At 25.6% G+C, this 13753-nt stretch overlaps 2 protein-coding genes and 1 pseudogene across 2 annotated transcripts; 2 read left to right on the top strand and 1 right to left on the bottom strand.

Moving 5' to 3' along the window:
* Positions 1-803: 803 nt before the first annotated feature.
* Positions 804-3514, top strand: DDB_G0270958 (hypothetical protein; the record flags this gene model as incomplete). Its single annotated transcript, XM_641201.1, has 4 exons — positions 804-1178; positions 1282-1770; positions 1832-3340; positions 3467-3514. 4 exons carry the CDS (start codon positions 804-806, stop codon positions 3512-3514), a joined length of 2421 nt encoding a protein of 806 aa, XP_646293.1.
* Positions 3515-3878: 364 nt separating this feature from the next.
* DDB_G0269796 lies at positions 3879-10319 on the bottom strand (annotated as a pseudogene; the record flags this gene model as incomplete).
* A 57-nt stretch (positions 10320-10376) lies between these two features.
* On the top strand, positions 10377-12982 carry DDB_G0270642 (hypothetical protein; the record flags this gene model as incomplete). The annotated part of the gene is made up of 4 exons (XM_641197.1): positions 10377-10748; positions 10848-11339; positions 11400-12833; positions 12932-12982. The coding sequence occupies 4 exons, from the start codon at positions 10377-10379 to the stop codon at positions 12980-12982; spliced, it is 2349 nt and encodes a 782-aa protein (XP_646289.1).
* Positions 12983-13753: the final 771 nt, after the last annotated feature.

Here is a 13753-nt window from a genome sequence, read left to right as displayed (position 1 = left end):
CAAAAAGATTCAATAATAAAAGGAGTGGAAAAATCATCTAAAAACGATTAAAAAAAAATTTTCGTTCGTTTTTTATTTTATTTTTTCAATGATCCAATTTTAGATTTTTTTTTTTCTTTTTTTTTCACAAAAAGGCTATTTTTTTTTTTTTTTCACAAAAAACACCCAATTTTTTTACCATTAAAAAATTTAAATGAGAAATAAATATATTATTTTTTTATATTTATTTGTATTAATATAAAAAACACATGACTACCAAATGTGAAACAATTAAAATATAAAATAAATAATAAAAATGATATAACTATTTTAAATTTTACCATTTTTTTTTTAATTTCAGTATGATTTTTTTTTTTTTTTAACCATACTTTTTTTTTTTTTTTAAAAAAAATGTTGTATTTTACGTATTTAAAGCGATAAAGATGCAAAGCTAAAAAGTGTCAAAAAAAATAAAAACCAGGCTTTGTGAAAAAAAAAAAAAAACTAAACGGTTTGTGGGGGTAATTTTTATAATTTTTTTTTTTTATTAAATAATGGGTCGAAAAAAATAAAAAAAAAAATCTAAAATATTTAAAAGATTTTCAATAATCAAAGAAGTGGGAAAATCATCTAAAAACGATTAAAAAAAAATATTTTCGTTCGTTTTTTTATTTTATTTTAAATGATCCAATTTTAGGTTTTTTTCTTTGTTGACAACAAAGCTATTTTTTTTTTTTTTTTTTTTTTTTTTTTTCGCAAAAACACACCCAATTTTTTTTTATACCATTAAAAAATTGAAACATTATAACATTAGACTTAAGAAAATGAGAAATAAATATATTATTTTTCTATATTTATTTGTATTAATATCACATATTTATTGTGTTCCTCCAAAATGTATAACAACAAAAAATATTTACAAGGATGGTCAAGTATTTGGGGATGGGGTTACAATAGAAAAGAATGTCGAATGGTGGTTTTTAGAACAATTAGGTCACAGTAAAGGTTCTATTTATACTGATAACACATTAAAAGGAGGAAGTTCAGAGATAAATGAAATTGCAAATTATAATATTAGAGATCCAAAAGAACCAAACCCTATTACATCAACATACAAACAGAGTTTACCAAATGAATCTAAAAAAATTATATATAATAGTTTGACTTATAATGATCAGATCAGTGGTGGTTCCGATAGTGTTTGTGTTTATTATTTAACTTTTTTTTTTTTTTTTTTTTTTTTTTTTGGTTATCATTATTTGTTAACATATTTTTTTTTTTTAATTTATTTATTTAAAAAAGGCACATGCAAAAGGATTTTTCATTTGGAATGAAGAAGGGGGAATTCATGTAATTCACAGTGTTCCAAAATCTCCAGAAACAGGATATGAACCTCTTTTTAATTACGACAAAGATACTTTAAATAATCAACATGCTCAACATTCAATTTGTATAACTTTGTCAAAAGAAGAACTTCATATTATTCCAAAGTATATTATTTATAGTAATTTAAATATTCAAACCATTAATACAGTTTCAACAGGACTTGGTAAAAAGGCTAAAAAGGTATCATCAGCCAATCTTTATTCCGAAAATCTCCATACAGAGGTTGAAAAGATAAGCCCAGGAGTCATTAATTTGGATGTAATTGAAAATTTAGCAAAAGAAATTCCCAAAACTTTTAAAAAATTGGATGGTCTAATGAGTGATTATATTTTGGTTAAAAAAAAGAATGATGGTGATCCTGATATATGGAATGGAATTATTTATTTAAATAAATGGTCACAATTGGTAAGTAATTTTAATTATAAATTTGTGTTAATAAATCATCATACTTACATTCTTAAAATAGGCAAAATTAATTCTAAACGAAGATATTACATCATCAGATTTAACTCTAAAACCTAAAGAAACAAATGTTCACTATAATAAAATTTATGAGAGTAAAAATAAAGGGGATTACTTCATTCAAACAACAAATAAAAACCTTTATAAAAAGTATAATGAAAAAATTGAAGAAACTCACAAGGAAAAAATTAAATTTTTTATAATTTGGCATTATATAGATAATTTTAAAAATGGTAATAATTTTAAAACAATGGTCCATACTCAAACAAAGATTACAAAAGGTGAAAATGCAATTTCTCAAGCAGTTGAATCAATTTATCTTTCTTACAGATTCGAAACACCTTGGTCAAAAGTTATTAGTGCTGATTCAGGAAGTGACCATTCAAAAATTTCTTATCAATTCAATAATATAGATAAAGTAGATAGCGGTGGCGGTGGTGGGACTATTTGCTTTGGTGATTTAAATTGGCAAGGAAAGCAAGAGTCACGTGGAGGTGGTGCTTTTTGCAGTGATAAAATGAAATATCTTTCTGAATACTTTTATAGAAGAGTTGGTATAATTAGACACCCAGAGAATAATCAATATCTTAAAAAAGAATCATTAAGATTAAATAGCATTGCAGGTCAAAAGTTGAATTTAAACGGATTAATAGCTAAATATCCAAAGGATCTAAATAAAATTTTAGGTAACAGAAAGTTAGACTTTGAAACCAAGGTTAAAGGTTATGGAGATGATGAAAAATACTATCATTTGAATCCATTTATTATCGTTTACAATAATGAAAAAGATGAAGATAAATTATTTTCAAATGAATATAACTATGGTTATGACAATGTTTACATTCCATTATTAACTCAACTTAAGGATCAAACTACAAATGAATACAAATCAGAGTTATTCGATTTCAATGTGTTTCCATCAATCAATGGGGAAATTATTTTATGTGATGATAATGATGATGTCACTTGTAGCTTTGAAAAATCCAAATCTTACCAATTGTTTAAAGATATCTATGTTGAATCAACATTAACAGTTACCTCATCAAAAAATAAAGATGGTAAAGAAACGATAACTGCTATAACACAAAATACCGTTATCGAACCAACATCAATACTCGCACCTTTCCCAGATAAGATATATATCGATTTAAAAAATATTGATTTAGTAAAAGAACTTTATAAAAAATTGAAATTTATTAAAAATGAAAACATCATTCAATTGAAAGAAGTTAAAATCAAAGATGATTTAGAACCATTTAAATTCCCAAATAAAATCGAAGGCGATCAAAGTGATAGCGAAGAAGGTCATGATGATAAGGATTACAATGAAATTAATAAAAAAATATGTAAAGCTTATCCAAGTGATACAGACTCAAAAATCATTAATTATCATCCAGATTGCCAAGATCATCTTATCTATTGTATTCTCTTAACTGAAAATAAACATGGTGATCTACAAAACATCAATTCCATTGAGGAATTTACAAAAGTTTTGGGTGAATATACCAAAGATGTAAGTATTAATTATATTTTAATTTAAATTTTTTTTTAAATTTAACTATCCCAAAAATTTATTTTTTTTTAAATTTAACTAATTCCAAAAATAAATTTTTTTTTTTTTTTTAGTTTTCAAAATTAGATAAAACCAAATGGTGCACTAAGAAATAAAAAAAAAAAACAATACTAAAATAAATATAACATTTATTTTCACATTTAATTTTTTATTAAGGGTAATTAAATAAAAAAAAAAGTTTTCAGAATTGAATTTTGGGTGGTGTGACATAATGATTTAATGAAATAATTTAATTACAGTTTTTCGAAAATAAAAATAGTAAAAATAGTAATTAAATTATTTCATTAAATTATTATATCATTTTGTTTTTTAAAATTTTTTAATTGTTTTTATTTTGTTTTAATGCAAATGTAATTTGAATATGAAATTGAATAAGTGGAGTTTTTAAGTGTGATATAATCTGTGCATGTTAGAGAAGTTGAAAGATCATAATGAAGTTCTTTTTCATTTTTTGGACATTCAGCATTAGTTCCAGTCGTTAACTAATTTTTATTGTACATTTATAGTATGGATAATCTGTAATGCATGTAATTGAGTTCTTATAGAAAAAGATTTGGGTATCATCTGTATCTGATAAACAAGAAATCGTATATTTATCTTGACTTAATGATTCATCTTTTGAGCATGAAAGTGTAGTATTCATAGTGAAGTAATTTTCAGTTTCATTATTATAACATCTTAATGGACTATTATTAGAGTGTGTTGATAATGAATTTTCAATGAGATTATATTGACATTCTAAAATATTTGAATATTCATCATCTTCAATTGGATCGGATGGTATGATGAATGGTGGTGAAATTTCACATGATTTTGTTGGGTCAATATGACAAATTAATGTTGAATTACCAAATGTGGTTGTTGAATTTGTTCCATTTTGATGTTGTTGAGTGCATATCATACCATCGTTAATAAGGTCAGGTTTACAAGAGAATGATTCTTTGAAAATTGATGAAATTCCATTACCATCAATCCATACTATATCTTGACCGTAAAGATTATCGACTTGTAAAGTTAATCTTGAATAATCGACCATACATCTTACCCAATAGTTATCGGTTGGCGTTGGGTTTGGTGATTGTGTACTTCCACCTGAAATAAGGATGGCTGTTGCTGTTACAATTGAAGTAATAACAATACCACCTGCTGTTGCTGCTATTACTGATACCCCTGTAAAGGCCACTGCAACACCTTCGGTAATTGCACCGGCAATAGCTGTTGCTGTTGCTGCTGCTGTAGCTACTGATGTCGCACCACCGAAAATGCTTGTTATAAATCCACTTACGGCCGCTGATGCTGCTGCTCCAATTATACCTCCAAGAATACTTAATATGGTGTTTTTTGGTCCATTATTGTTTTTATGGTCATCATCATCATCATCGTGGCTATCACTGTCATCATCGTTTTTGTGAGTGAATTGTGAATAGGTTGGTTGATAACTTTCATAGGTTAATGTTAATTGTTTAGTGCCTGCGCTTGATTTCATAACGATGAATTTCATTTGGAGATATAGTTTTGATATTTAAACAATTACTACTTCCAATTGTAATTTTGGGAGTGTTTGTTAAATATCCAAGATTTTGTCCTTTAATGATGATATTAGTATTTGATTTTGAGCTACTTGATGATGGTGTTACACTTTCAATTATTGGATTTGAGTAAACGAATGAAGTATCTGTATTACTTATTTGACCGTTTAATTCTACAGCAATTGGTACATTAAATTCATCACCACTAAGGGTTTTAATTTTAATGTATGTTTCTGTGTTTTCAATGATAGCTGTTGGTTCATTATTAAATTTAACAACAATTTCATCAGATCCATCTTCATATTCTATATATTATTTTCACTATAATCATTGTAAAAACTAATTTGAGAGGGCGAGTATGATTCGATTTCTGGTGGTACTGAACAACTAAGAGTTTGAATATAATCATTTTGATTAGTAGCGATATTACCAATGATTGGACATTCATAACCTGATAAAAATATTCTAGTTGAACTATCAAATAATCTACCAATAATTGTAAGTGAATATTGATATGGTGCTTGAAGTGTTGTTGTTGGATTAATTACTTGATTTATAATTGGAATGATTGAACATGATTGTAATTCTTTTCCACTTTGATAGTCTTGAATAGTTGATTCTGTAAAGCTACAAATTGCTGAATCAAATGTAATAATTGAAAGACCATACTCTGGGTTGCTTGATGATTCATAGAAATAAGTTTCATATGGTGAATCTGGATAACTGATTTTTGATGAAATTGAAAGTTCAATTAAATGGAAAATATCTGAATTGATTTCAAAATGGTAATCTAATGAATTCTTTACTCTTTTATTATCATAAATACATGGATTCTTTGGAGTAATATATTTTGCAAGTGTTTTAACTGTTGAGTATGATTCTGATGATTTAAAATAATTATAGAATTTACCACTTGTCCAATCATTAATAATTGAGTTTTCAATCCAACTTGATTCAATTTCATCATTAATATCTGTGAAATTATATTGCTCGATTTGTTCTAAACATACACCTGTTAATAAAAGAGTACTCTTTAAATCTTTTTTATTCTCTCTAATAACTTTTGCTAATTCCTTTGAGATAAAAATGATAATAAATTAGTATTTTTTAGTTTTTTTTTTTTTTTCTGTAATTAAAATGTTTAAAAACTTACTAAATTTGATAAATCGCTACAGAGGAAATCGCATTGCCCTAAATATGAGAAATAATCATTTAATTCGGTTTTTTGATGATATTTAAATTATCACCAGTTCCAATTGGCACATTACAAATAACAGATTTTGAATCTACCCATGTTACAGAGTTACAGGGAATACCTCCAATTTTGACAGAACTTGATGAACCTGCTGAAAAACCAACTGGCACAAAATTAGAACCAGTTATTAAAATATCACTATTTGCAAAGTTTTCATATTTTTTATTATCTAGTTCAGGTCTTTTGTAAAAATTTACAGGAATTGGATTTAAATCAGATCTTTGACCACCAACATTTACAATTGTAGAGATTGTACCAATACCTTTTTGTACGATGGCTTCTACATGTGTTGAATCAATCCATGTCCATGATGAAGATAAAACATTATTAAACTCTACTGAATGTGGTGAACCGATTATTGGTTGATTATTAATTTGATCTTTAAGCGAGGCTGGAATAAAATTTGTACCTTTTATTATAACTTCACCACCATCAGTTGAAACTTCTGATATGTCAACAACTGCTGGGGGATAATAATATAAATTATAATTTGTTGGATTTTCATCTAAATCACTTGGATATATAGTCTTTGACGCTTGTTTACCGACAACAATTTCACAATAAATTGCTTCTTTTTCAATATTATCGATGTATGGATTAATAACAATATTGGTTATTAAAGAACGATGGTTTTGACCAATAACAAAGAATCTATTGATGATATCTGTACTAAATGGTTGACTAATTACTTTGACAATCGCTGGTGATGGATATGAAAATGAAAGTTTATCAGAGGTAGTTGGATTAAGTATATTTTGAGTGTAGACTAATGCATAACCAAAACCATTTGGAACAATTACTTTTACAAAACTTACGGTTCTTGATGTTATTGTTGCTTTAATTTTACTGTTGTCATCAATAATGTTGAAATAAACATCATATATATCTGTATCTAAATTTTGACCATTAATTGTGATAGTATCTCCAACTTTCCCTATTGATGGTGTTAAACTGTGCACTGTATAGTTGGTAGTGAATAATATGGGCAAGAAAGCAAATAACTCCCAATAATTAAAGTTTGTAAATTTGGGACTATTGAATAGTAGCATAGCAAATTTTTGTATTTAATAATTGCAAGACCTCCAGTTGATGTTGATAAAAGTTTATGTAATTGCTCCATCTGAATATGTATATTTGGTAACGGTTGAACTGGCTGCACGATTTGAAATTTCAAGAAGATCATTTGTAATAGTAAGAAAATCATTGATTGAATTTTTTGCTTTACTTAACCCATTGGTACCATATGTACTTAAATTATCATGTGTAATTGAAATAACATATGGTGAAATTGTTGACTGTGGTTTACCTGTTAATAATAGTGAATAAAGTTGTCCACCCATCCAATCATCATACCCATTGTGATTTGAAACCCAAGTATCTTTAAATATATTAAGTAATGATTGCACCTGTACCATATTTATTAATCTCTGAGAACAAACACCTAAATTTAAAAGTACACTAACTATATCTTTTGGATTTAAAGCACCTGGTGGTGTACAACTGTATGAACATGGATTTCCAACAACCGGTAATACTGGTGCATAATTAATTGAACATTCATATTTAGTTTTAATTTCGATTGTATATTCACATGCCCAATCGTTGGCAGTCTCAGTAGCGCTAACCACATCATTTGTTGCTGTTGGATCACATACCATATTTAAAATGTTTACTCTTTGATATCTTGTATTTTGGCACACTTTGGTTAAATCGAATGGTGAGGTTTGATATATACTTATACCATCCTTATTAAGAATCATTGATGTATTTTTTAAACTACCGACTTGAATAACAAGACCACTGAGATATTGACAAGCTTGATAATCTACACCAGGGACTGATCCCACTTGTTCTCCGCAATAATCAACAGTATTACCGATACCATAAAAAAGCTATTAGAAAAATATTTGTTAGAAACTTTTTTTTTTTTTTTTTTTTTTTTTTTTTTTTTTTATAAAATTTACTTACTCTATATGGATATCCACCAACATCAATATCTATTTTATTTGGACTATCTTTTTTTCTAATTAAATTAATATTTTAGTTGTTGACAATAAAGATTATTAATATTATTATTATTATTATTTATATTTAAATTTAATTTCAAATTTAATTTAAAACTTACGTTTTTATTGGAGTAATATCATAATATGTATAGTCGAATCTATTGTAATAAATTGTTGATTCACATACATATTTAGTTTTAATTGTTACTGTATATACACATGCAGGAGATTCTAAAGTTGAAACTAATTGATAATGTTGGTTTTCATCACAAGTTAAAACAATAATAAAAGTTCTTAAACAACCTGACATTGGTGAAGTATATTCGAATTTAACTTGATTTAAATCAAATGTTACTCTTTGACCTAAACTTGCCTTTGCAAGTGGAATAAAACTTTTATAACGTGGATCATATTGACAAGCAAAATAATAATCATTAAATGCATCGCTACACATTTGTGCTTTATTACCAATATTGAATACAATATTATACTCATATCCGTCTGTAATATGACTTGTTGTATAATTTCTTGTTGAATCCCTATTATTTATTTTATTATTAATTAATAACTGTTTGAAGAAATACAAGAATAAATTGAATACTTACAACATCAATGGTGAAAGGTCATAATATTGTGTTTGTTTGAATAAACGTAATGTTGGACATGCGTATTTAGTATAAACCTTAATTTGATAAATACATTGTGATTCTAATGTAAATTTATCTACATAATATTCTGTGAATGGATCACAAATTAAAATATACTTTGATGAATATTTGTTACCATTTGATGAGCATTCAGTGAAGCCTGCTATTGCGCTATAAATTATAGTTATTCCATCATTTGTAAATGTAATTCTTGGTTGACTGAGAGATCCTACCATAACTGATTTTGGTGATGTTGCATATCTTGAATCTAGTTTATAATCGATCGCTTTATTAGCAACTGTTAAAATACATGATTGACAACTTAATGTTGATGTACCGAAAGTACCACATCTATTTACATTTCCAAATAAATTAAGAGAATATCTTGTGTTTGGTCACTGTTGGTAATTTGGTGTGAAGTGCTTGTTAATCTGTGGGAAGAAAAAAATAAAAAATTGAAAAAAAAGTGGTTAGATATTTTAATTTTTATTTTTATTTTGAAATTTCGTGTTTGGTGTTTTTTTTTTTTATTAAAAACAAAAAAAAAAAAAAAATTGAAATAAAAAAAAAATATAAAAAAGAATTTAACAACTTACAATTTCATTGGTGTTAAATCATAAAATAGACCTTGATTAAATAATATTCCTCTATCTTTACAAACTAATTTTGAAGATATATAAATTGTATGTTCACATAATACTCTTCTGTTATAAGTACCAATAATTTTAAATGTTTCGGTTGGGATACAAGTAATAAATAAAACCAAAGTTCTACGGTTACCATTAGAGGTACATGTTGTTGATGGTAAAAGAGCTGATTGATATTCAATAGAAATACCTTCTGAATTTAATGTTATAGAATGTGGCTCTGAAAGTGAACCAACGGAATTAAGAATTTTTTGTGAATTTACCTACTGAAAGACCACCTGGACACACATTATCATTAAAACAAGGATTAAAATACATTGTATAAGGTGTTTGAATTCCACCAGGAAGTTCGGCAGGAAAACTTGCTTTGTAAGGACCTTGATGATCATTGTGGACAATAGAACTTAAATCATAATAATTATTATTATTAAATTCATAAAAAACACATGATGATAGTGCACAATTTGTTGACCAATTTTTTGTATCAAATGTGTAACTACCAAATGTGAAACAATTGCAATATAAAATAAAAAATAAAAATGATATTATTAATTTAAATATGATTTAAAAAAAACATATTCTGTGATTTAATAATTTTTTTTTGAGAAAAAAAAAAAAAAAAAAAAAAAAAAAAAATAACATTTTAGAACTGTTTCGTAAAAAAAAAATTAAAAAAGATTTGCAGAGATGCTCGAAAACAATAAAAAAAAAATTCGTTCGTTTTTTTTTTAAAAAAATCCAAATTTAGATTTTAGTGCAAAAATAGATTCATTTTTTTTTTTCACACAAAAAAATCAATTTTTTTTTTTTTTTTTCTGAAACAAAACGGTCTCATTTTTTTTTTTTTTTTTTTTTTATGCTAGAATAAAAAAAAAAACAATATATCTAAGAAATGAAAAATAAATATATAATAGTTCTATATTTATTTTTATTAATATCACAAATTTATTGTGTTCCTCCAAAATGTATAACAACAAAAAATGTTTATACAAAAAGTCAGGTGTTTATAGATAAAGATGGAGAAAAGAATGTTGAATGGTGGGTTTTAGAACAATTGAGTCAGAGTCAAGGTGCTATTTATACTGATAATGAATTAAATGGGGCGAATCCAGTGATTAATGAATTAGCTTATTATAATATTAGGAATCCAGATGAGCCAAACCCAATTACATCAACATACATACAGAGTTATCCAAATAAGTCTGGTAAAACTATATATAATAGTTTGACCTATAATGATCAACCCAGTAATAGTGGTAATAGTGTATGTGTTAATTTTTAATTTTTATTTTTATTTTTTTTTTTTATTATAATTTGTTGTTGTTAATTCTTTTTTTTTCATTTATTTCATGTGTTAAAAAAGGCACATGCAAAAGGATTTTTCATTTGGAATGAAGAAGGGGGAATTCATGTAATTCACAGTGTTCCAAATTCTCCAGAAACAGGATATAAACCTCTTTTTAATTTCAAGGAAAATACTTTAAAGAGTCAACACGCGCAGCATTCAATTTGTATAACTTTGTCAAAAGAAGAACTTCATATTATTCCAAAGTATATTATTTATGGTAATTTAAATATTCAAACCATTAATACAGTTTCTCCAGGTTCTGGAGCAAAAAGGGTATCATCAGCCATGTTTTTGTATTCTCAAGTCCTCAAAGAAGAGGTTGACAAGAAAAAAACAGGAGTCATTGATTTGGATGTAATTGATAGTAAAATTTTGGCAACAAAAATTCCCAAAACTTTTAAAGAATTGGATGGTCTAATGAGTGAATATATTTTTGATAATAAAAAGAATGATGGTGATCCTGATATATGGAATGGAGTTATTTATTTAAATAAATGGTCACAATTGGTAAGTAATTTTAATTATAAATTTGTGTTTATTAATTACAAACTAACATTCTTAAAATAGGCAGATTTAATTCTAAACAAAGATATTACATCATCAGATACAAATCTAAAACCTAAAGAAACAAATGTTCACTATTATAAAATTAATGAGAGTGATAAAGGAAGATACTTCATTCAAACAACAAATATAAACCTTTATAAAGAGTATAGTGAAAAAAATAAAGAAGCCCACAAGGATGGAATCAAATTTTTTATAGTTTGGCATTTTATCGATAGTTCTAAAAATGATTTACCAAATGGTAATAATTTTAAAACAATGGTCCATACTCAAACAAAGAAAGGAAGAGGTAGAAATTCAATTACTCAAGCAGTTGAATCAATTAATATTTCTTACAGATTCGAAACACCTTGGTCAAAAGTTATTAGGGCTGATTCAGGAAGTGACCATTCAAAAATGTCCTATCAATTCAATGATGTAGATAAAGTAGGTAGCGGTGGTGGTGGTGGAATGATATGCTTTGGTGATTTAAATTGGCAAGGAAAGCAAGAGGCACGTGGAGGTGGTGCTTTTTGTAGTGATAAAATGAAATATCTTTCTGAATACTTTTACAGGAGAGTTAGTATTATTAGACACCCAGAGGATAACCAATATCTTAAAAAAGAATCATTAAGATTAAATAGCATTGCAGGTCAAAAGTTGAATTTAAATGTATTAATAACTAAATATCCAAGTGATCTCAGAGCAATTTTAGGTAAGAGAAAGCTAGACTTTGAAACCAAGGTAAAAGGTTATGGAGATGATAAAAACTACTATCATTTGAATCCATTTAATATCGTTTACAATGAAGATAAATTATTTGCAAATGAATATAACTTTGGATATGAAAATGTTTATATTCCATTATTAACTAAACTTATAGGACAAACTACAACAAATAAATACAAATCAGAGTTTTTTGATTTCAATGTGTTTCCATCAGTCAAAGGGGAAATTATTTTATGTGATGATAATGATGTCACTTGTAGCTTTGAAAAATCCAAATCTTACCAATTGTTTAAAGATATCTATGTTGAATCAACATTTACAGATGTTGAATTAGATAAATTTGATCATCCAATTATTGAAATAGTCAATGAAGTTATCGTACCATCAATAGTCTCACCTTTCCCAGATAGGATATATGTCGATTTAAAAACTGTCAAATTAGTTCAACAAATCTATACAAAATTGTTATTAAGCACAAATAAAAACATCATTCAATTGAAAGAAGTCCAAATGAAATTAGAACCATTTGAATTCTCAGACAATGAAAAAAATAAAGAAATATGTAAAGCTTATCCAAACGATCCAGATTCAAAAATCATTAAATATCTTCCAGGTTGTCAAGATCTTCTCATCTATTGTATTATCTTAACCGAAAATAAACAAAATGTTCTAGGAAAAATAGACTCCAATGACGTTCTTATAGGTGCTTTGGGTGAATATACAAAAAATGTAAGCACTTATTATATGTTAATTTATTTATTTTTTTTTTTTTTTTTTTTTTTTTTTTTTCTTAATTTAAACTAATTCCAAAAATAAAAAAAAATTAGTTAAAAGATATAGATAATAGCCAATGGTGCATCAAAGATAAAAAAAAATAATAAAATTAAAATAACAAAAAAAAAAAAAAAAAAAATAATAATAATAAAAAAAAATAATAATAAAAAAAAAAAATAATAATAATAAAAAAAAAAAAAAAAAAAAAAAAAAAAAAAAAATCTATTTTTAATTAACACCCTTGTTATCGCATTTTATTATTATTATCATTTCTATGAACGAATCGTGAATGGCTCGTTGATGGTTTAAATTATTTAATTTTTTTATTTTTTTTTATATTTTATTTTATTAAATAAATAAAACTTAGAAAAATAAACAAATTCAACCAAACTTTTTTTTTTTTTTTTTTTATATAAATCTATTTTTTATATAAAATTTATTCCCCACTCGTTGTTCTTCAAAATAAAAAACAATTACAAAAAATGGATGATAAATAATTAAATTCTAAAAATAAAATTTTTGATTAAAAAAAAAAATAAAACAGAATAGTTACATTCATTTTTTTTATATTTCATATCATTTGTATTTTTGAGTGCTATATTTATCTACACCAAATCTACATTAAAAATAAATAAAATTAAATCATTGTAAAAGAAAAAAAAAAAAAAAATGAAAAATAAAATGAAAGGTGGAAATAAAGTGTTTTGGGAAATAAAAAAAATAAAAAAAATAAAAAAACTAAAAAAAAAAATAAAAAAAATAAAAAGTTGGAATTTGTTTATGAAAATTACTTTTCACGTAAACCGATTCCGAACACCTTAAAAAAATAATAAAACTTTTAATCAAATAATTTTTTTTTTTTATTTATGAATAGA

This window comes from Dictyostelium discoideum (assembly GCF_000004695.1).
Source record: "Dictyostelium discoideum AX4 chromosome 1 chromosome, whole genome shotgun sequence".
Classification (NCBI taxonomy): domain Eukaryota; phylum Evosea; class Eumycetozoa; order Dictyosteliales; family Dictyosteliaceae; genus Dictyostelium; species Dictyostelium discoideum.
The sequence above is the reverse complement of the archived record's forward strand: the minus strand, read 5'-3'. Positions and strand labels throughout refer to the sequence as shown.